Source organism: Micropterus dolomieu, linkage group LG10 (assembly GCF_021292245.1).
Source record: "Micropterus dolomieu isolate WLL.071019.BEF.003 ecotype Adirondacks linkage group LG10, ASM2129224v1, whole genome shotgun sequence".
In the NCBI taxonomy this organism is placed as follows: domain Eukaryota; kingdom Metazoa; phylum Chordata; class Actinopteri; order Centrarchiformes; family Centrarchidae; genus Micropterus; species Micropterus dolomieu.
The window spans coordinates 18,577,388-18,601,266 of record NC_060159.1 but is presented as its reverse complement, the minus strand read 5'-3'; the positions used below and the strand labels follow the sequence as shown (position 1 = coordinate 18,601,266).

The following is a 23,879-nucleotide window of genomic DNA, read 5'->3' as shown; positions in this document are numbered from 1 at the left end:
ATTAGAGAAGTTTGAAACAATAAATGTTTGGCATTTTTGTTCTTGAAAAATAAATATCAAAATAGCTGTCAATTTATTTTCTGTGTATTGATCTATTTGACTAATTGTTCCAACTGTACAATTGATTGTGCTTATGATAATCAATGAGCAATATAGATTTCAACTTAATTTTGTAAATACAGCCTTCACACATGGGTTAGTAGAGGAAAGAGCAATGTGTATTTATAAATAAGTTGTGGGAGATGACGATACTTCCTTTGAGGTCTCACTCTTCCTTGAATACAAAAATACTACTGGTGAAAACATTTCCAGTTTCTTTTATAGTTAATTCTTTAGAACAGAAAGTTTTGTACTAAACTTAGGTCCGATGCAAGTATTCAATCAAAAAGCCAAGCTTTAAGTCTTTAGACCTACATCAAGGCAACTGCATATGCACAAGCATATGTTTTGTCGATATACTCGCTTTGAAGGGTATTGTGCAAAGCCTCCATATCTCAAGATTTGAGATATTCTTCTTGCTCCATTGCATTTTGTCATGAGTGCAGTAAACCTTCCAAAAGTTTTGGCTTTAAAAGTGAATTAAACATTTGACATAAAACTTACATTTGAATTAAAGTACTGTATTTATCTGCTGCTTTTACACACCCACAAGGACTGATTTCGCACTGTTGCAATAACTTTAAGGCCCTGAGAATGCATTTTCTCCATCAGCTTCTTACTGTGAGGGGTGGTGGTTTGTCAAATCTAATCAAACTACACCCACACAGTGCTGATGAGTGTTTGAATTTTAATCTCTTAAAACCTAATTTTCAGGGACATTAACTTAACCAAAATTTAGTTTGAGTTTTGACCATTCAGCTCAGGTTTTTTTTCTGCACACATCAAATGTTAAAATGAGAGCTTTCGAGAAAGGAGGCAGCAGCATATTAAACCCTGTTATCTCATGTTTCTTCAGGAATGAGGCTCCCATCCCGACGCATTTCTTCATGATCCTGACCAGCTGCGGGAACTCGACCTTCAGCCCTGTTAATTGCGAGGGTCCCCTGCAGGCCAAGTCCTTCATCCTGCCCCACAGACCTGACCACACAGAGAACTGTGCTGTGAGTAAAACCACTGACTCCTCTGCTACTCGTCAGCCAACCTCTGTGGAAATCTGCTGACAGATCCCACAGTAGAAAAAATGATCAAAGCTGAGAATTTTTAATAGATCACCCATTAAATCTTCTGTCTTTGCAGCATGGGTTGAACGAGACGTGGGTGAAGAAATGGCTGCAGTTTCACACAGCACGAGTCAGAGACATCGAGCTTCTGACCGGACTCAGCTTTTACCACGCCAGGTTATCAGTGGAAGAGACACTACAGCTCAAGACATATCTACAGACTGCCTAAAATCAGAGGCCTTGTCGAATGAAGCTTTAATTTCCAAAGAAAGCGGTACTGGTCTGCACAACAGGCCCCTGTCCACGTGGACACAGTTAAGTTCCATCCAGGGTTTTTGTAATACGACAGATCCCCAAAAAGGTTTTATTGTTATTTGATGTGTGAAAGCTGTATATTTGTTTTTGATCATGTTTTGATTAATTAAGTTTTATAAACTAGATTCGGGAGCTAAGGCCACGCCTCAAACTCATCCAATTTCCGCACACCAAGTACTTAAGCACACCTTTTCCGTTCACGTCCCCTTGACGCGACTTTCTCATCCCTCCCACCCAAATCCCTTTCTGTTTCTCTCTCTCTCTCCCTCTGCTCTCTTCTCTCTCTTTGTCTGCATACAGGAACCAGGGAGGTTTCCGCACGTCTGCAGACTAAGAGACGACTCACCCACCCCAAGTCTCGCCTCCACCGGTTCCCGCACACCTTCTCGCCAGCAGACACTGGTCTGCTCTTCACTCACGCATCCATCGGCGCATATCTGACTCCTCCCCTTCATCCCTCACCTGTCTTCCCCTCAGCCCTTCATCCATCACACCTCAACCCCTACCCCTCATTCCTCGACCCTCTCCCCCATCCCTACATACCTCAGCCTACCCTCTCGGCACTCGATCCGTTCTTTTCATATAATCTGTCTCGGCTCCATTACAAGCAATAAACCATTGTTAATCTTCTACGTTCGTAGGCGTGGTCTTTGTTAGTGAAATGATTTTATAGAGAAAATTCAGAGGGCTTTTTTATGATTGAGGCTCCGGTGCTCTGAACCAAAAAACACCGTCACATCTGCTGAGTGGCAGTGTTTCCTCAGATGGGAACGTTTGGCGGGAACAAAATAAAAGGGAAAAGAAACACTTAAAGTATTGATGGAAGAAGAATCTATTTATACTACAATTGCTTTTATTGACAGGGGCACTTCAAGAAACACATGACAATCTGGAAACAAATTGCTGCCAGACAGCTGGAGAGTTTGCTGCAACAGCCGGGGGAAAAAACTCGAAAGAATCGAATAAAAAATATAGGTTTTGGTACTCGACAATAACACTTTCACCACAGTTCATGGTAGTTGTTTTTTTTGTATTTTCTTAAAAACAACATTGGTGCTGTATTAAGTATTTTGTAAATTTTTGGTTTGGTTAATGACATATTTGAGTGTGTGTGTGTGTGTGTGTGTGTGTACTGTATGCATGGATGGATTATGAAACAAATTTGTCCCTGGGCACAGACATGTAAAATGCCCCCGACATCCTGCACAGGAGTGAGAGACCCAGACTGAAAGAGACATAAAATAAATACAAACAACTCATTTTGTTTGTAGTTATTCTGTGTCTCTTTCTAGTAATGTCTTTATCTCTTTTTGGTTGTTTGCATCTCTTTGTAGTAATTTTTCATCTCTTTGTGGTTGTTTGTTGCCCAAAATGGTGTCCCATATATTAACCCATCCATGACTGTGTGTGTGTGTGTGTGTGCGCTGAAATAATTTCTGGTATCTTCATAGTTTCTGTTCAGCCTTTTTATCTTTGCTCTTCACAGCAACTGTCTGGAAGTCGAGCTTGGTAGGTCATTTGTGGAAAATATATATATACATTTCCATAATGCATAGAGTTTGTCAGTCTTGTCAGAAATGGCAGCTATGGTCAAATACACAATTTCATATAAAACTCTTCCACACTGAAATTGTGACTTGTATTCTTTATTCCTTTCCAATTATGTTTTGGGCTGTACAGAAACATTTTCTGCACACAGTATTACAACTAACACAAAGGAACTCTTACAAACCCATTGTGAGATATAGCCAACCAGCAGTTGCTCTGTTTGCCAGCTCCAGATTGCAACAGTACATGTGAACACAAAAAGGAAGGAAACCAAGCTCTGTACGTTTGCCTCTTGTTATAAAATCTGCCACTTCCTCAAGCTTGCCACTCCGGCAGTGCAGTGAGCCTGAAGGTAAGATCTTACAGCTTTCTGCTCTGCACCTCTTACGTCTAAAGTGACCTAGTTTTCATGTCACAAACCAGTTTGCATTTCTTTTGACTTTGCTGTACAACAGGCTGGACTGACTCAGTACTTTTTCTCCAGGAAAGGTGATTTAGCAACAAAGGGTTTGCTGCAGTAAGGTGCATATGTCTGAATGCACTGTACAAGTGGAAGTTTCTTGCATTGTTTACTCTCCTGCTGGCAGCATGAGGTGTATTGACATTCTACATTCTTGTGTCACAGGTTGACAAAGGCATATGTATTAATCTGTACATGTATTGCAGATTTGAATCTTATTATTATTATTTTTCACTTAAGTCTTAAAATGTTTGCAAAAGCAGGTGCAACTCACTGTGTTATGTCTCTCAGTGAAGTACAGTGAAAATGTACAAGTTGCTGTCACAAGTGAGTTTCCTTGTAACTCCAATTTAGCAGTGTAAAACTGCACAAAGACGAGCTGTTAAACTGCTTGGAAACCAATTGCATGGTTTTAAAAATACACAGATGTCAACACCATGCAGAAAAATTCCTGCAGAGTATTTTGACATACTTTCAGTTCTCTACGGGGTTTGTGTGATGCCGTCAGCTTTTGGAAGAACAGGTCATAATTTCTAAAATAAAGAACCCACAGTTTGTGTGTCAGAGCTTGATATTTGTGAGCGTGACCATCAATGGGCTTTTACTTGGAATTTGCTTGTGGCTGTAAGCGCAAACATGCCGCCAGGCCTGACATGAGGTATGCAGTTGCTCACACAGGTCTTCCAGGAAACTACGCTCTGGGTGGGAAACGTGTCAGAGACCCTGTGATCGTTTTGTTCTTGCTCACAATCTATTTGGGTGCCCTTGTAATCAGTCAGGAGTTCTTTACTGTCACAGCTGTGGTGGGTAGACCACCTTCTCTTCTCGAATGTCAAGTCACAGTCACCACCAAACCACGGACAGCCTGAATCATTACAGTCCCTCTCGCATAGAGGCAAGAGTGATATGAGTGTACTTGCATTGATGTGCTGATGATCATCCCCTATACACTTAACAGCCTCCTGTCATTGGGCTATTGGTCTTTAAATGAGGAATCAAATCACAGATGATGAAATGTCCATTGCATCACAACCTTCCTCTTGTAGAATTCTTCACATCTTGCCTCATTGATATTTACAACTTGAGAGAATCCCTTCAGGCATGGTGCACGTCAGCAGAGGACAGATAACCACTGTGTCCCTCTGTGAGCCTAATTACGGCTGACGCTGATTGTTTTCTCCAGCCTCCTGGCAGCTCTGGATAATAACAAGGACAGGCTCTTATCTAGCAACACAGACTGGCATTCATCTATTCAACAGGTCACTTCCTCTCTGCTCACCATGCTTCACTTGTCTAGTGCTGAAGAGAGAAATGGTTTTGTTCCTAATTGAGGTGAGCACTATTTGAACCCTCTTATGAGATAAATGGGAGCTTAAATGAATAGTCTGACATTTTAGGAAATATCTTCATAGTTAACATAGAGAAATAAGAGTGTTATCAATTTTTTAAATTAACTCTGGGCATGAAAGCAAACATGCGTATTTCACAAAATAAAAATGTAATGATAAATAAAATATTTAAGTCTCTCTTTAAATTTTACAAAATGGCTATCTTTATTTACAAAATGTAAAGCTTCAGGTGTTGCCTTTCTTTTTGAAATTGATATTTAGCTGCTTTAATAAGATTTGAAAAAAACACAAAGAAAAAAGAAACTAGAACACAGACGCACATCAACCATCAATAATGCAAGGGTTGGCATTTGGTTTGTTTTGCAGCCCTGCCATCAAGCATCACTGCTCTTTCTGCAGCTGAGGAAGCTTTGGTGGTTTGCCAGGAGAGGGGTTGAACACTACTGTGGGGGGTGGGAGGCTTGTGACACTGACAAAGGAGTGAAAGATGATGACATGAGCAGTGTGAGAAAAGCCCAGGGGAAACAAATCAGGATATTGCCCAAATGTGGTAATGTGTTTTCTAATCTCATGTGTTGCTCAGAGGAGCTCTGAGGTTACTCTAGCTCACTGACTATCTGAATTATCAAGCAGCAGACTTGTGGTTTTTCACTTGCCTTTAGATAAAATAATATTAAAGAGGGTTTTTCCACAATTGACAGGGTAGACAGTGAAGTTTAATTGTCCAAGTGGAAACACAACTATCTGCTCAGGAGGGCTATATCTGGCTCTGATGTGGATGGAGATTCTGTGGAGATCTGGATAAGGACCAGCCCCTAGAATAACCTTTACTATTTCACTGGGTTTTTTTTTTACTGTTTCAGCTCCAGAAGACTAAAGCGTGAGCCTTGGACCAGTAAAGGGGCAGGGTTAAAGAGCAGAGGAGGAGGAGAATGTAACAAAAAGAAGACACTTGAAGCAGAGAGGAAGAGAGACAGAGAGGAGTGGACCAGTGACAGATGATCAGAGGCTGTTGTGTAAAGATGGATTTAAGTTTTCTTCACGCTCTGGAGAGAGAAAGAGTCCTGGATGTTCTTCAGAGAGACAAACAGCTGCGTGCCATTGAAGAGGACAGGATAAGGTTAGTAATTTTTCACCATTTTCATAGTTACTTGTGAGAAATACTGATGCTGAAAGGAGGCTCTACTACCTCATTTCAGCATTTCAGTTATCATTATGAGAAGGTTAACAAAAAGAATCATAATGTCAGCAAAATATGATTTTTTCTTCTGTTACAAAAAGCTTCATATTGGTTCGCGCTGTGTTACTCAGTATATTTTATAATCTGGATATGAAATTATATAGACATTGTGTTTAAATCTTAATTAAGCAAATTAACTGAAAATAAGCTTATCACTTAATAACTTACAGAAGATAAGTTTTCTTTGTGAAACTCGCTGCGACAGTGGTAAAGATGTTTGTGATTGCCTTGTGTTTGCCTACATCTTCATCTCAGGAGGATGAAATCTGAGCTCCAAGAGCTTCGGAGGAGAGGTGCAAAGAGTTACGCCCGGCAGTACGGCGAGCGGACCTGCGCCCGCTGCCAGAGGCCGCTGGGAAAGTTCTGGAACTCGGGCGAAGTCTGCCGCGGGTGCAGCCACCGGACCTGCAGCAAGTGCCGCGTGGGCGTGGGAGCAGCGGGCTGGAAGTGCACGGTCTGCCACGCCTACAGGTGCGGTAGAGAGCTAAGGCAGCTGCTTAAGGCAAAGGCAACTGCCTGATTTGACTCAGTGATGCTCCGCACAAAATGACTAGCTCACTCTAGCGGACTCACTTTCTGGGTTTTACTCAGTTTAAAACTATAATGAGATATTTTATGTGAACTGTTGTTTCCCCCCTTTAAACTTTATATATTGACTTTCTTTAATTCGACAATGCCTCTTTAAAACTTGTGATGGATATTGTAAGAACAAAGGCAATGTGAAAGGGGTTGCTCCTAATGATTAACCTTCAGGGAATCATCTTTAGGAAGCTGCTTAGTGAGTTTCAGCTCACTGCTCACTGTCTGAAAAGCTGAGCTTAAAGAGAATGAATACTGGACTAATATTTATCAGACTTGACTCCAAATGAATAACATTGCGATGTGTAAAAAGGCAACTGTTTGCTAACAAGTTTGTTATATCAACTTAAAAGGTCAGGTAATGTTGTGTTTGAAAGGCGGTCAAAAAAAATCAGTTCATTGCAGGTTCATTATACAGAATACATTAGTCCATCTCTCAAAAGTAAGACTCAAAGTATCTATTGTATATAAGAATATGTAAAAGGCACAAGGATAGCATGACCTAAGAAATAATAATGCTGTCAGGTACAGTAATTTGAAGAGCTGTACTTCTCCTTCCACCTCTTCTTTTTCAGTAGCGGTGCCACTAATTATGTTATTGTCTCCTTCCGCTCATTACCGTGTTTTTCTTCCTCACAGGGATGTGAAGATCCGGTCTGGAGATTGGTTCTTAGAGGAGAGGGCACAGAAATTTCCTGTCACCACAGGTTTGTTTACAATACTCATAAATAATTATTGATGTCACCCAGTTTAACTGCATTGATTAATAAAATATGGGTTGTGTTTGTATGTGGAGTTTAAAAGTTACTCAATTATTCAGTATTCAGTTTACAGCATGGTAAACTATTGTTATAAGAGGTAGAATGGTAATATTTAATTGTGTGTGTATGGAGTTCTTCGACCAATAAGGACATTTAAATGCTTCCTTTTAATCTTTACATAATTGCAAATTGTGCCAGATTTGGCCATAATATAGTCACGGTGAAGTCATATTTAGTGTTCCTGACATGGTGAACTCGCATCTCTTTGATAGTGTGCAAACATGTGGCTTTCACTCTTGTAGTGCCTTCATTCACAATATTTATGTTCTTTACAGACAAATATGAGACTGTTGGGGAGAAAATATTAAAGACTTACAACATGCTGAGGTATGAGGAATCTTAACATGTTTATTCTGAATGTTTGTAGCTGCTTTAATTCGTTAAATGAAACACATAAAACACGGAGTAACATGTTTTTCTTTTATATTTTTCATAGTCATATATCAGTTGTACCTCCCACTCCTCCACCCCACTTGGATTATCAGTTTCTGAGCAGATCTGGGGTAAAATACTGAGTTTTCCTGCATTATTTTTCAGTAAAAGTGTGAAATGTATAAACTGAGTGCTGATTAAAGTTGTGTTTTGATCTGCAGGATTTTAAAAACTCAAAACCTTTTACCAAATCAATGGAAAATCTGATGGTTTCCTTCACCAGTCATATTAAAAGTAAGTTTATGCATCACTAAACATGTTGTCAGTTAAACCATTTATGAGGAATTCTTTACTTAACAACCTAAAATGTAACAATGTGCATCACTTCCTCTGGATGTTATCACATCATCGGATGAGCTGAATATATATGCAGAGTAGTAACCACAAAGGAAGTCATTTGCCTGAAATGATGATTTGATGCAACAAAAAACCCTCTCAGCTCATCATCCTAACATCAGCAGAAAGTTGCACAGGATGATGGGTATAGATAGCAATGACATGTCGCAAAAAAAACCCTACTAGTCATTTGAAATTTAATAGAAAATTTGTCAAATCGTTCTTGTGTGTGTGTGTGTGTGTGTGTGTGTGTGTGTGTGTGTGTGTGTTTCTCTTCAAGTAAACATTCACTTTGTTCCTTTTTTTCCCTGTGATTTGAAGTGTGTGACTTCTCTTTTCACATCTCAGAGATTTCCACTTCTCAGAACGATGTGCGAGGAGACCTGCTGAGCGTTGACAGCAGCCGGAGACGGTCAGGCTTCATCTACAGCACCCAAAAGAGCCTGTCTGACACAGACATCAACAAATCCAGCACTGTAAGCCAGCTGCAACACTTCGTACATTCAGTTCAACAAGGAAAGTTATTGAGCTCTTGGTGCACAGGGCCACAGGTTTCAAACAAAAGATGAAATCAGTATTTCCAGTCCACCTTTACCGGCCTAAGACCTATAAGTTGCAACAAACGCAGCTCAAATCCCTCATCTTACTTTTCTGCTGCTAACTCATTTAGACTGAATTGACTGAGAATGTTTACAATTCAAGTAGGCTGATGAGACCACTGAACAAGCCCATCAAAGGCCATCACTGAAAGTAATCTAAGACCTTTACTGGTCCCTACAGGTGATTAGAATGAATTTTAAGCTCAGTAAAGACATTGGCCTCCTTCTTTATTCAGCTCTTTAAAGGCCCCAGTCTTCCAAACCTGTTCAAGAAATGCAAAGACAGCGATCACGAGGGCACCTCCACCGGGGCAGAAGAAGAAACTTCCTTCGGTTCTGAGTGCTCTGGAGGAAAAAGAGTAAGTAGAAGCTAATAATAAGAGGGGAAAATGTCCCCAAGTAACATCCTGTGACGGTTGAAATATCTCATCTGATTGTGATCGCTCTAACCTCTTAGCTCATATACAAAACCCCTTCTCTGTGTGTTCTATACTCCTTTGGATTGTGTCCTTCTACCCTTTTATACATAACATGGGAAGCTACAACCTGTAATTCACTTCCTCAGGGCAGTAACAGCAGCATCAGCACAGACAGCAGCCTCTTTCAAAGCATCAAGGTGGCTGGAGAGCTGGAGCTGGCTCTGGCCTACAACACCAGCACCTCCTGTCTGGAGATAACAGTCGGCGCCTGCAGAAATCTCACCTACGGAGATACCAAGAAGCAGAAGTGTCACCCGTAAGGATAATAAATATAGTGCTCTGCATCGTGCATGGTATGACCCCATTTTGTTGTGTGATTCTCCATCAAAACCTCAGCATCCTGCATGTGTTATTGCTTTGTATAGATGCGTCAAACTTTACGTGCTGCCGGAAAAGAGTGGCAAAATGAAGACAACCGTCAAGAAAAACACAACTGATCCGGTTTATAATGAAGTTTTCAAGGTGAAAAGAAGCAGTTATGACAATAAATTTGGTGTTGTATCATGTTTGACTTGAACAAATTAAGTGAAGTTTTTTGTCTGGTTTTTGACAGTATCACATAGAGCGCCACCTGCTGTTTGGAAAGAGACTGCAGGCCTCCGTGTGGCATTCAGGAACCCTGAAAAGGAAGGTGTTTCTCGGTGAGATCCTTATCCCACTGGATGGCTGGAGGTTTGAAGACAAGGCCTCCCAATGCTTCAACTGGTACCCGCTTTGTCCAAAGGTAAAAGAGAGCAGACCAGCAAAGACCGCAGGCCAAGAAATAGTCCAGCACATTATCCCTGTAAAACCACAGATTATAGTTTTTACAGTTTTCTTTTATACAAATCAAACAAGTTATAATGTGCGAATTACTGGAATTTAGAGGTGCTGGTGGGCTGATTTTGTTACATTAGGACAAATCCAGGCTAGCTTTTTCCTCGTTTCCTGTCTTTATGCTAAGTTAAACTAACTGGCTGCTGAGTGTAGCGATATAGTAGCATACAGTAAAAATGAATTTAAGCACATTTTCTCTATTACTTTAAACAAAAGCATTATGAAATAACTTTTAATATGAACAAATACAAACAAAACACATAATACAACCGTGAAATGTCTAAATTTTGAAGTACATTTCAGACTGCTCATTATCATAAAGACGTATTTCATCGTCATCGTATATGGTGACAATCAGGGTAGAACTAGTCATGTGACTTGACTGTTTGCTCATCAAAACTGAAGCGACAGAAAAGGAAAAAATACATTTTAAAAACTCTGTTATTGTAAAAAGAAGCATTAAAAAACATTTATAACATTTTATTATATTGTTTATAAGAATTATTGGATTGATTTATTGTTATGTCATATATTTAGTTTGTATTTATTCATATGATTATTTATTTGATTTATTTTACTTGATTTTTTATTCATGTTAAACCTATTGGGTATCCACAGTTGTCTGAGGGATTGTTTTTGTTTATTTTCTTCTTCTTTCTTGTATTTCAGGCTGAGAGTCCAGAGGGAGGTGCTGTGGAGCAGGACGGAGGAGAAGTGCTGGTCAGAGTCAAGTTAAGCTCCAACAACCAGGGTGAGCTCCTGCAGCTCAGCTCTCTCAAGTATCTGCAAGAAAAACAGTCATGTCTGTCTGTTCGCCAGATAATTTAATATTAATTTATTTCAATAATTATGTAATAATAGCACATTTGCTCTTTCACCCAAGAAAATGTGTGATGGTCATCTTTATGAATCAAATGAAATTGAATGATATTGCAATTGTAGGTATGCACAAAAACACTATATAATGTCAGCTTTTGGAAAGAAACTTGCTTTTTTGCTTATTTATTTGTTTTATTCTTACTTTCTCAAATCTATGCGGAGCATTAAATCTTTTAATGTAAAATAAAATATAAATATCATGGAAGGTTGCTTTTTTATTGTCTTTTTCAGAGAGGGTTGGGATCCAATGATGTTGGGGGACTTGGGAAATAAACATGATTCAGCTTGACTGATTTGTCAACACTGATGTATTATTCATAAAAACAATAAGAATTGCCTCTAATAAGAATTCCACAGCTCATAATACATGTTGTCTGATAAATAAGATAAGTAGGTTGTCAGTTCTAGTTGCTTTAAAGGAATAAAACACGCCATGTTCCAGCAGCCATCGGGTGTTGGTTCTTTTATTACAGCACTAGGAGTCAGGAGAACATCTCTTTTGCGCACTTCCATGACAGTCATGCAGTCAGAGGTTAACACACTATCACATGGCAATGATCGACTAACTGTCCTTATCAAACGCACCAAACACCTTCCCATTAATGCAAACACTGTTCAGAACTCCTGCGTCAGAGTGTAAATACATCTCATTGTGGCCCTGCTTGTCTCTTTTGTGTGAGCATTTCAGTGTCTGCAGGTCTGCGGGGTGTGTTATGTGTGTTCTGGTGTGTGTTTATGAATGCATTAAAGAGTGTAAGTGTTTAATAGCCATGAGGGTGTGTTTATATAGATATTTGTGTGTTGTGTTTAGGTGTCCGCCTGAGGGATTAGACAGAGAGCTCATCCAGACAACGCCCATTTCTGAGGGTGAGACCAGGTGAGACTGGGCTGTTCAACAGGACGAGAATCTCTGAACCTGGAGCCCACGGACCAGAGTCCCTCCTGCCCCTGCTGCCCCTGCTGCCCCTCTGAGGGACCCATGGGAGGGGGCTTAAATAGACCCTGGTAACAGCAGAGATTTCCTTTATCATATCCTAAATAACTAATTATCTAGTAACCCCACCTATTTCCCATTTGCAAGCATATAAAACAATAATAAATAGGTTATATCACACTAAAACTTAAGCGTTTTTAAGCAGACATAATTACATTTTTATGTGATTATTTGCAACAACTCCTCCTGTTAAGAATTTATAACAGTTCATGAATGGTTCACACTGTAACACACTTGTTATCATGAAATAGCTATTTATATTTTATATGAACATGAATTGTGATGTATTTATTAAGATTTTTTTTAATAAAGCAAATATTTATTTATCAATTCTTGACTCACCATGACAACTGAGCTGTACCCGCTAACCAAGGCCATAACATGCTGCTGAAAGCTCTGTGAGAAATCTAGTAAGCGGATATCTGAGTGAAGACATTATTATGAAATTGCATTAACAGTTCTTTGGCCACTTGGGGTCAGCAGAAAAAGCTGTAAACACTGACATGTTATGGCAATATAAAGTTAACATGGCGAACATGTTAGCTAACAGCAGCTTAGTTACACATCCGGCTGTTATGGAGCAACATTAGCATTCATTTAAAGTCACGTTTACAAGTGTCCACCTGAAGTTCAATATTCAGTCTTCTTTTAGCTCTGTTTTTGGTCTCCACCAACTCCTGAGGGAAATAACCGCCTCTTTAGCTGCTAAGTGCTCCAACCAGTTAGTCGCTAAATGTGCCTGCCTGCTGTTTGTTGCTGAGCAGGTAACACACCGGCTGCTAGCTGTAGCTTCATATTTTTCATCTAATTCTCAACAAGAAAACGAATAAGAGGATTTCCCAAAATATCCATCTATTCCTTCAAATATCTTTACAGTTGTGTGAATAATGGATCAACAGTTAATACGGCAGTTATCAATGCTTCACAGTACAACTTATAATTGTCAATAAGATTTTTTCAACTTCAATAAACACTTGAACTAAATTATAGTGTGCTGTTTACAGTAGTGGAAGAAGTACCCAGATCCTTTACTTAAGTAAAAGTAGCAATACCAGAGTGTAGAAATACTCTCAAGTCCTGCATTCAAAATTTTACTTGGTACAAGAACATTAACATCAAAGTACCAAACGTAAAAGTACTAATTTGGCTGAATGGCCCTTTTCAGAATAATGCATATTACTGTATATTATTGGATTATGATTATTGGTGCGTTCATCACTTTAATGTTGCAGCTGGTAAATCTGGGCTAATCTCAACTTGTTTTTATATACATTTTATATATTACTTTGTATACTGTTGTGAAGCTTGTGTATTTCCCCCTGGGGATCATCAAGGTTTTACTGATGTAATAATCATTATTTATTTGCTAGTGAAATAAAAAGTACAGTATTTTTCTATAAGTATTAAAGTACCATAAAAAATACTTTAAAATATAGTTAATATATAGTTAAGTTACTTTTCACCACTGTTGTAATCAAGCTAGCAAGTGTCTACTGCTTATGTAACAAAAATTGGGTTTTAAACTAAAGCTACTGTGCAGCATTCAATGTATCTTTCAAATTAAATTTCCTGCTCAAAGTGATGTTATATCAGGAGTCAAGCAGCTTAACATCCGTGCAAATGAAATTACTGGAAAAGACACTGGGATGATGTTTCTCACAAATCAAATTTGGAGCCACACCCGCAGGAATCACAGGACGTGGTTGGATTTATATGAAGAGTGAACTCTCCCAGGCAGAGAAACAGATTTTTCCTTCTGTACAATGAAGCCTTTCTTTTCTCCGTATGATGAGCTTGTGAATGACATGCTCAGTCTGTGCCACGAAAAAAAAAAAACGTTCCTGTGAAAGTGAGTGGTGATGTCATTGACCTGGAATTCTTTGTTCACTTCTTCTTCAGGGTCACCATGGCAACACACGCAAGATACCCAACATCATGAGAGTGTGACGACATTCAACGTCTCTGCCAACAGACAGACTCAGCACTTTACCCACCTGCTCTGTTGGCAGTACTACTGTGTTTATCTACATTGTTTATAAATATGGGCTAGTCATGGTTCATTGATATTGATCATATGATGCACATGGTGTTATTGCTTCTATAAACTGAATAATAAGTGTAAGAAATGTGTTTTTAAGTTATTTATCTCACAAAAGTCATTAGGATTCATCCTCTTGGAACCATGAATGTCTGGACCAACGTTTTGTGCCAATTCTAGTAGATGTTGAGACATTTCACAGGATAAGTGGAAACGCTGATCTGCCGATATCACTGGACAAAAAGTCAGGGGATCAAAGTTAGTAGATTTCATTCTCTGTGAACCATGAATGTCTACAACACTTCAGGGAAATCTATCCAATAGTGGTTTTAGTTGGGACCAAGTGGTGGACCGACAGACCTTCATTCCCATCCCTAGAGCACGTCACTAGCATGGCTAAAGATATTGAACTCTTATTACTGGAAGTAAGGTGCTAAAAACAAAAACATTCCCAGTCCAAAAATCTAAAAAAGTATGACACTTTTGGTCATACAGTGTACAAAGTAAAAACACAATGATGGGTAATCACAGATTTTTCTTTATTGCCAATATGTTGAACACCTCATTATAAAATCCTGCTCACATACAAAGGCCAGCGGAGCTGTGTGTTTCCATTACAGTGTCAGTAGATGCTACTCTAGTCCATTTCCAGAGAGTGAAAGAGTGAGATGGTGTCATATTGTCTCGGTCAGTCCGCTGCGACCAAGCTGCAAAATGAAATCTCTTTATAACCTCCACCTCAACCCTCATTTTAACACTAAAATAACTAAAGGCTTTCAAAGTTACATCAATATTTATTGTGACTATGCACCTTCGCTAAATAGTAAAGACCTACTGTCTGGGACTAATCCCTGCAGGGGGACCGCCAGAGAGAAAGGCCACTTAGGAGGGTAAAAGCACACAGCACATGCTCATCTCTCACTCAACAGTGACATGACGCAGAACAGAGAAAGAAAATATATTAAATCTAAGTGTCAGTCAACACAGCGCTCCGAGGATAAAGATATTTCTCAGCATGCTGTTAACTGCACGGCAAAAAAACTAATCAAATGTACCTAGGCAGATAGCAATATCCTTAACTGATTTAATGGCATGCAGCAGGATATTTCCTACAGTAAAAAATAATAATAATTTACAATTAAATCTCTTTAATTTAGTGATCTAAAAGAAAACGTATTGGAACATATTATTTTGGTCAATATATAAAACCTTTGAAACATATTAAATGTTTTCATTATCATTAGTAGATAGCAAAAATATACAAACCAAGATGAAATACCCTTTTTTAGGTCCCATATACAGTATAAATATTAAACTAGGCATGATTTTAAACTACTGTATAGCAATATTAAACATAATGTAAGTGTTCAAATATAATGGAAAACAAAATAAACATACATTTCCCCTTTCTGAGTGGCCGCTATGAACGACAAACTGTCCATTTCTTCCTACACAACACATGACAGACATCGTAAAGAAGCGAGGCTTTGACTACATATTATATGTGCACATCATGTGAAATAATAATAATAATAATAATAATAATAATAAAATTTGGCTAGTCCCACTACATCACACCTCTGGATAAAAACAATAATGATTTGGTCTGAATTGATCAAATGACACATTCAAATACACAAATAAGATCTGAAACACTAAGAAGAGAAAGGTTTTGGCACTAAGTTTTCTTCAAAGCATTTGCAAAGCCCCGCAAACCGCGAGACAACACTCACAACAGGAGTGTGTCTCTGTAAATGATGCTTCTGCTGCGCTTATTCTGCTGCTCCAGTTTAGTCTGCAACTGTGTTATTATGTGAGTTTGAGTGTGTTTGTGTGTGTCATCCTAGAGCACGAGGTAGTGACCATTCAGAAAGGGTACGTTGGCTGAGGGCCGAAGGCTTTTTTTATAAGGCCTCGAACTCGTCGATCCTCTGCTTGGTGTTGCCCTGCCTGATCTGTCGCAGGGTCTTGTATTTGTCTCGGCCGGCCCGGACGTTGTCAGAGTGAAGAAGGTCGTTCTGGGTATTCTTGGATTCATCACGTGCATGAGCCAGCTCTGAGGTCAGGGCCTGAGGGCGGAGAACGAGAGGAGGCATGAGATGAAACCTCAAACACAACATCTCCACTAAACCAACTCTAGCATAAAATCCCAACATAGTAGGGCCACTGTGACATCTCTCCACCATGTCTGTTGTCCAAAATCCCTGCCTCATTCACTACTCCCTATAGAACAGACACACTTAGCTGTTTACTTATAGCGAGCAGTACATTTTGGACACTAGTAAATCATTATCATTTTATATCATCATATGGTGAAGTGTACTGCGGCATTTATAAAACGTAAAGCATCGTCAGCAAAGAGTAGTGCACATGCTGTGGAAATACAACACAAACTCAGATAGAATACTGGATGCATTGATAATTGAGAAACTCTATAAAATCGAGGTTGTGTCAAAGTCAGAAGTTGTGGTCCATGGCAGTTAATTTAACGATCTGCCTAAGCACATGATAAGATGTACACCAAACTCAAAAAGGTGAGAGTGTGTCAGAACAATTTCAAACTGGGTGTGCAGCAGTAACACAGGGGAAAAAACAAGGGTGCATTGTCACCTAACCTGTTCGGTTTGGTCAAAAAAAAACACCAAAAACCTCTGTTTGCCTCTCTGGTTTATTTTGGTTAGACTGGGCTGGTGTGAAAGCTGTAAACCACAACTGAAAAGGAAGGTCTCTGCTCTGGTGCATTTGTGGTGTGAAACCAAAAGTAGACCAACCACAGCATTTTGTGTCCATAGATATCTGATTTCTAATTATGGCACAAAATGCCTCTCTTTCTCTCTTTGTGACACCCGAGAAGATAAATAAGCACACACAAAAAGGCTCAGTAATGTGCTGCATGGCATCTCTTAACAACCTACAGGTGTGAGAAAGACTATATAGAGGCAGATATCACATGAAATAAAATGAATAAAAGCGCTGTGCGATATGACGATATTCATCGACGATTGAAAAACGTCTATCGTTAACAATTATGCTCTATCGTTTATTTCATCGTGTCGCAAATTCCACACTTTACCGTAATATTTTGGTGAGGGAACAGCGCTATGCACCATGGAGAAGTCAGCTTAACGTTGGTATTCGACATCTATTGAATGTCTAACGTAAAACGAATAACCAACTTGAAACCAACTTCACCGCGGTCCGTTCTTCCACTCGTGCTAGTGTTACGGACAAGACATTGCATTAAAAATAATGGACAAGCCACACAACACTATCCAGCAGTGCCACCCATGATGTGGGTGTCAGTCAGGTAACGTTAAATAACTTCTCCACGGACATAAAGCTTACTTTAACAACAAGACATGCTGTTGTTGTGATGCTAGCTGAAGCAGCAAGAGAGCTGCCAGTGTCGCTGTCTGGAGCTACTGTGCTGCTCTGGGACCGTCTCGTCCTCTCGTGATAGCTTTGCAGCAGCAAGTAGCGTCAGTTTGCTAATCCACAACCTACCTAGTTACATTACTGTGGCGTTGTTCAACCTATATGGTATTTATTTCTCATGGTGTTGAATTTCTCCTGAATCGCTTGCCTCACCTTTATAATGCAGAGAAATATCCCGAGTTACAGTTGGAAATGCCATATTTTATTGAATCATAAAAAAGGTTCTATATCGGGATATGTATCAATACTGGGATATGAAATTACCTATATCGGTATATGAATTTGCCATATCGTACAGCCCTAATGAATAATGTATCTGCGTCTTGGCAGCGTGAGGTGTTTACTTTCTCTGATTGCACAGTGCTCACCTCCAGCTGTTTCTGGACGCGCAGGTTCTTCTCGGCCTCGGTCAGGCGTTCCTCCTCGCGGCGGTGGTCGTTGATGCCTTCAGTCTGCAGGTCGGCGCTGTTCGTGCTGGTGTTCTCCTCGCTGTCGCTGTTGTCGTCCAGGTGGTCGTACATGGGAGGAGGTGGAGGTGGCGGGGGCGCCGTCATCACCATGTGCAGCTCCTCCTTGGTCTTTATCAGGTCGTCCTGGGCCTCCCTGGCCTGGTGACAACAGAGAAATCAGAAAGTTTACTTTCAGTTAGTTCAGTTTACTTTTCTTCGTAGTAAATCTTTATTTTCCATTTTTAAATTTAAAATATACACACACAAATCCCCCTATATAACCTCTAATTTTGATGACAGAAATAGACCTCAGCATACTGGACACTGCAGTTTGCCCTCACCCTGAGCTGCCATGTGTCGGCCTCCTCCTCCTTGCGTCTCTTGGCCTCCTCCAACATGTTGATCTTTGATGTGTGCTCGGCCAGCTCTGCAGCCTGATACAAAACAACAGCAGAAACACTTATTTGAGAGTCCAGATTTAATACATGTAGGTGGATAAAGATATAAGTCTTTACTTAATCGGGTAGAGTGACTGAAAGCAAACAGAAAGAAAAACAACACTTAGCCAGAGAAAACAAAAGCATATACAGCGTCAGAGATAATCACTAAAAAGAAGATAATAACTAGATGTAAGATTATTAGGTGCGTTTAAATTTTGTTTTTGTTATTCTGACATTTGCTCTCATTCCAGACAAGAGTCTTTTCATTCTTTGCAGAACTACTCTTTACGTCTGTGTATATTGTTTGTTTGTTTAAAGCGGGTACATTATTGCATGTTTGAGTTTATTCATCAAATCCATCAGTAAAACATCCTATAAACCCATCTAACGGAGAGTTTTAGGAGAACTCGGTGGTGAAAGTACTCATCTCTACAACTGAATACAAGGAGCTGCACGTTTTGGTAAATAAAATGGTGTCTATATTTTTCGTCAAATTAGCATCTTAATTTACTGCAAAAAATTTACTTGGTCAGATGGACAACCACTTCCTGACAGCTATGTAAAAATTAAAACAAGCTTCCAAGTGAAATACGAATATGCCACTCTAATGTTAAATGAATATGCATATGAATCACTTAAAAAGACTGCCTTGTTTGGAAAAAAAAAGAAATTCCTAAAAGATTACTGTCATCTTCAAAGACGTGTTCTGTCATTCATGACTTAACAGTGATTTGGTTTTAACAGCTACATGTAAGAGCGTTAAAACAACATTTCTCGGCTGAGCTAAACGTTACGGTAAACAACAAAGTTTGCAGAAGCAGAAGATTGAGTGTTTAAATCTTTTTATATTTGGCAGTTCAATCATCTTCAAAGCTCTCAGTACTATCAGAAAAATGGAAAAATGTAAAGATGAGAGCATTAGTAGTAGCAAAAAAAAGAAGGTGTAGGGCCTCCTGATGAAACGTAACCGGACTCTGCTGTGTTTTGGTACATTCCTTATGGGCACCACAACAATGTGAACAGCTTGTCTTTCACCCGACTGAACAAAACTGCAGGCTCAGTATTAACTAGTACACCTGCTTTAGTTGTTCACCGTGTGACACTATGCGAGTTGCGGCCGACAGTGGAGCACTTGGCTGTGAAATTGTTATGCGAAAGGTGTTCAGCTGGAAAACCGGTCACTCAGTGAAAACACAGGGACACAGTGTACTATTATCAATACGCTATGTGCTGGTTGATAATACAACACGTCTCTTTCAGTTGCAGTCAGCGGAAGTTGCACGGAGACTTAATCCACTGCACAAGCGCCTTAATAGGGTTTAAGTATAAAAGGGTGTCGCAGCAGGTGTCTGTGCTGGGGTTTCTGGCTGGATGTGGAGTAGGAACCACAGCTTTACTGTCCAGGCTGTTAAAGTGAAAGAGGGAGCAACACACAGTCCTGTGGGTGGTCCATAGTCGAGCAGCTCAGGGTGAGGGGGCGGTTTGTCTGAAGTAACCGGGTGTGGTCCAGCTGGACGCTACAAAGTGGTTTTGTCTGGAGCTACAGTAGCAAGGCACTGCTGAATATATCCTGCAATTTGCCTGGTACAGACCTGGACAAAACAGCTGAGTGTAGTGAGAACTACATGACTATAAACAACAAAAAAAAAAAAGTATCTTCTCTTGCAAAACAGGTGCCAACATTTGACATTTCCTTGAAGGACCTGCTAGGCGTCTATATCAGTTGTGCCACTACTAAATACTCTTTTGTGTTATTAAAGTTTAAATGAATAAGTATGTTAGTAAATTTGGGAATGTTGGAAACCTGGTTTAAAGTCCCTAAACAATTCCACAGTGTCATTAAAATACTGACCAGCTGCTCCTGACTCTTCTTCTGGTCCTCAGCCTGGCGTGCCAGCTCCTCTTTAGCCAGCAGGGCAGCCTGACGCTCTGCCTCCAGACGAGCTGCCTCCTCCTCGGCTCTCCTCCGCTCCTGCTCCAGCATCATGGCTCTCTGAAGCTGGTCCTGCAGGTCTATGACAAAGAATCGAGGGAGAGAAAAAGAGAAATGAGACAAATGCTATGCTCCTGTGCACAGAAATGCTAAATATGCCTTTTTATGCTCACAGCTGCTGGCAGGCAAAGGAAAGAGGCTTACTTTCCAGCTATTTCCCAAGATACTACAATGTCCTACCTTCTAAACCAGAACCATTAAGCTCTGTGATTTTGGTGTCTCCGTTTTAAAGGATAAACATTGATAAACGTAGTGAAACAGTGTTCTAATTAGATGCAAGTATCAAAAAAGTCCTGAACAATAAAACTCTTTCCCGTGACCGTGTAAACGTTCTGTTATTTGTATTTTTCAGGATGTCAAATCGGCTGGTATTTAAAGCATTTAAAAACAAACAAATCGTGTGGCACTTATTTATGAGCAGGAAACTTTATAATCATTACTGAAGAGGAAGCAAATTAAGCTATCATTAATTTTTTTAGCCTCATCGCTTGCTGTATGTTAATTTGTAAACAATAAGGGCTTCTTAAGGTAAAAAATAAAACCCCACTGCTGGTTTCTGCTGTACCAGCAGACAAGACTGTCACAAGCACTAACAGTTAAAACTAGAAGTAAAGAGTCAAGGCTCACACATAGTTTTGTTTTCCTGCTGTGGACACTGAACCAAATATAATCTAAACACAAAATTAAGAAAATTACTGTTGTACAGATTACAGTACTGCTAAAGTAAATTACAAATGCTTAACTGCTTCAGCTTACATTCAAAATTGTTTACAAAAGAAGTAGTCACATTCACCTACCCACATAATCACATGCACACATATATTTGAACCACAAAGTGAATCGGGCGTGGTCCAGCTGGACGCTACGAAGTGCTTATGCCGCCCCTCACACCTCCCTCACCTCTCTCTGCCTTCTTGGTCTTCTCTTCAAACTGGTAGAGCCTCAGCATCAGATTCTGCTTTTCTTGCTCCATCTGCTCCTTCTCTTTCTCGATAGCCTCCCTCTTCTTCTTCTCGTTCTCCAGCTGGGCCCTGCAGATAAGACACAGCCGCCGTGAGCCAACAAAGACTGCTGACATGGTTGATACATTGTTACCGCCAACACAAACAACGCATTCAACACGTGATTGCACAAAGCTACTCTATTATCGCTGTTTCAGAATAATTAAAACATCTGTGCATCTGTAATGATCACATGATAATTTATCTCGCATGACTATTTGCAGGTGAGGCCTTGCGGTTTGAAATTGCACCACGTTTACAAGCATTTGGCAACAAAACTGCTTATGTAAGATCCTGTGAAATGTGGCATGAAAACAGCTACTAGGAAGCTGCAAGACGTGAGCGAAATTATCAGTAACAGGGACTCTGAAGAGTTCTACCAATATTAGGGCTGCAACTATCACATGTGTTCATTATCAATTAACTGACTAAGCATTTCGTCTATAAAATGTCAGGAAATAAAGAAAAATACCCATCACAGTTTCCCCAAAGCCCAAGTTTAAATATTGAAATGTCTTATAGTTCGAAAAACCCAACGATCTTCAATGTACTTTTAGAGAAAACGGAACATTTGAATTGTACACTTTTGTCATTTTGCTTAAAAAATTGCTTTAAACGATTAATTCATCATCAAAATAGGTGCAATCGACTTATCGATTATTGTTTCAACATATTCGGGTGTGAATTTTGTCTAAAGCTGCGAATAGCAAGTATTTTTTTATAATCAACTAATTTGGCAATTACATTTCTGATTAACAGTTTAGTCTATACAAGTCTAACAGATATTCAATTTACAATGATATGGAAAAGTAAAAAGTAGCTCTGCAACTAATGATTATTTTTGATTAAGCGCTATTTGCTTAATTAATCATTTGGACTGGATGAATGTAAGCAAATGGCAAAAATAATGCTCATTATTTTGTTTTACTGTATTTGTTGCATATGTATAGTCTATTTGAGCTGCAGCGATTAATCACTGCATAGTTCAATGAGTCTTGTATTTACATTGATATCTACAGTAGATCCATGAAAAATCATGTTAAAGTTTCAGTGTAAACCATGAAAGGGAAAACTTCTGTCTATCTGTTGGAGGGCCAGGTTTGTACGTTTCCTTGCATTACTCGATTACTTTTGCTGGAGCAACAACCTGCTACCTCCCTCAGGGTTTAATTATGTTTAAATTAACTGTCTTAAGGGACTCACAAACCACCTTGTAACCGTGTTTGGACTCCAGCCCAGCCTCTCTCACAGACACAGACCACTGTGAGCTACCGCGTGTGAATCCTAACTCCCACTCTCACTGGTATTTACTGTGTTGTCTGCTTGACGTTACATCACAATGTTTGAACAGCTGTTCTGCGACAGACAGTGGACCAACAGCTGTAGCTGAGACCGGGGTCAACATCCATTCACTTTCAGTTCAGCCAATACAGGAAGCACATTTCCCGTACTTGACAAGGAATGCAGTGTCATTACTCACTGAATGGTGGTTTTACTTTACAACTGCGTATCTGCCATTGGTGAAGCTGCTTCATACAGCTTGAGCTTGAAGATTTAGGTCACATTATTCAGAAGTTCACTATTGGAGCAACTTCTCGTGGTGTTTATAATATCATAAAGCCACATATCTAAAGAAAGTACAATGGGTTGTATATTAGGTTGTTTATGTGTAACAGCTGGTACAGCCTATTTAAAGTTTCTTATTCACTATAGCAAGTTATTCCTTTAAATAAAGGTGAAGATTGAGAGTATGCATCTTTTAAATCAACTAGTCAATTGACAGAAAATGAACTGTCAACCACTTTGATTTCATCATTTCTTACAAGAAACTATTTCGTCAAACATTTATAGGTTGCAGCTTCCTAAAATGTCAGATGTCTTGCTTTTTTTTGTTTTATATGACTATAAACTGATTATGTTTGGGTTTTGCACTGTTGGTTAGACAACAAGACATTTGAAGACATCACCTTTGGTTGTGGGAAATTTTAAAAGGCAGTTTTTACTATTTTCTGACTATTTATAGACCAACTGATTAATGGATTAGTCAAGAACACAATGAGCAAATGAATGTATAACAAACATATCATACGCTGCAGCCCTAAACTTGTGTAAACTTGGGCTAAATTCACAACTTTAAAGAAGGTTTTTATCTGGATAGTGTTACTTTGGAAAACAAACACAACATATCATATATACATGTTTCCAGGCGCCTGCGTACCTCTCCAGCTGTTTCTGCTGCTTCTCCTCTCGGGCCTGGGCCTTCATCTGCTGCACCTCAATCGTGTCTGGCTTGCGGCGACGCATGTACAGCTCGTGGTTGCCCATGCACAGCTGCAGGATGCGCTTGTTTATGCGCAGTCTCGGGGCATAAAACACAAAGTCCTGATGTATGTTTAGAAAGAAACAGACAGGGGGAATAAGAAAGAGAGGAAAAGTGAACACCGGGTGAATAAAGTGTTCAGCTGCCTGTCCATTGTGCTCTGCTGGTAAAGAACAAAGACTCCAGTGGTGGCTTT

General features: G+C 39.6%; 3 protein-coding genes and 1 long non-coding RNA gene across 10 annotated transcripts in view; 3 read left to right on the top strand and 1 right to left on the bottom strand.

Moving 5' to 3' along the window:
• enpp1 (ectonucleotide pyrophosphatase/phosphodiesterase 1) overlaps positions 1-3,105 on the top strand; it is a 30,316-nt gene extending 27,211 nt beyond the window's left edge. The window contains exons 22-23 of the mRNA XM_046060500.1: positions 956-1,100; positions 1,237-3,105. Of these exons, the coding sequence (XP_045916456.1) occupies positions 956-1,100; positions 1,237-1,389 (298 nt within the window). The 3' untranslated portion in view covers positions 1,390-3,105. The remainder of the gene's footprint in view (positions 1-955; positions 1,101-1,236) is intronic.
• Positions 1,381-14,107, top strand: sytl3 (synaptotagmin-like 3). Of its 4 annotated transcripts, XR_006826723.1 has the most exons (15): positions 1,381-1,474; positions 5,696-5,952; positions 6,328-6,543; positions 7,291-7,358; positions 7,748-7,799; positions 7,909-7,975; positions 8,066-8,138; positions 8,589-8,716; positions 9,076-9,198; positions 9,405-9,574; positions 9,684-9,780; positions 9,872-10,042; positions 10,804-10,885; positions 11,825-12,018; positions 13,907-14,107. XR_006826723.1 is itself a non-coding variant. In XM_046060503.1 (14 exons), exons 2-14 carry the CDS (start codon positions 5,831-5,833, stop codon positions 11,842-11,844), a joined length of 1,389 nt encoding a protein of 462 aa, XP_045916459.1. In that variant the 5' UTR covers positions 1,381-1,474; positions 5,696-5,830; the 3' UTR covers positions 11,845-12,269. The 4 variants fall into 4 exon arrangements, 3 of the variants coding, with proteins under 3 accessions (XP_045916459.1, XP_045916457.1, XP_045916458.1); XM_046060503.1 differs by lacking the exon at positions 13,907-14,107 and having other exon boundaries at positions 11,825-12,269; XM_046060501.1 differs by lacking the exons at positions 11,825-12,018; positions 13,907-14,107 and having other exon boundaries at positions 10,804-11,218.
• Positions 14,108-14,562: 455 nt separating this feature from the next.
• The window catches only part of ezrb (ezrin b), a 35,004-nt gene continuing 25,687 nt past the window's right edge, over positions 14,563-23,879 (bottom strand). For all 4 annotated transcript variants that reach the window (XM_046060755.1, XM_046060756.1, XM_046060758.1 and 1 more), the window contains exons 9-14: positions 23,582-23,745; positions 21,263-21,393; positions 20,222-20,382; positions 18,271-18,363; positions 17,849-18,088; positions 14,563-16,114 (exon numbers count right to left, since the gene is read on the bottom strand). In XM_046060755.1, the coding sequence (XP_045916711.1) occupies positions 15,950-16,114; positions 17,849-18,088; positions 18,271-18,363; positions 20,222-20,382; positions 21,263-21,393; positions 23,582-23,745 (954 nt within the window). In that variant the 3' untranslated portion in view covers positions 14,563-15,949. The remainder of the gene's footprint in view (positions 16,115-17,848; positions 18,089-18,270; positions 18,364-20,221; positions 20,383-21,262; positions 21,394-23,581; positions 23,746-23,879) is intronic.
• Positions 17,216-20,681, top strand: LOC123977787. The gene is made up of 2 exons (XR_006826751.1): positions 17,216-17,352; positions 20,254-20,681. It is a non-coding gene; the product is annotated as an uncharacterized LOC123977787 (long non-coding RNA).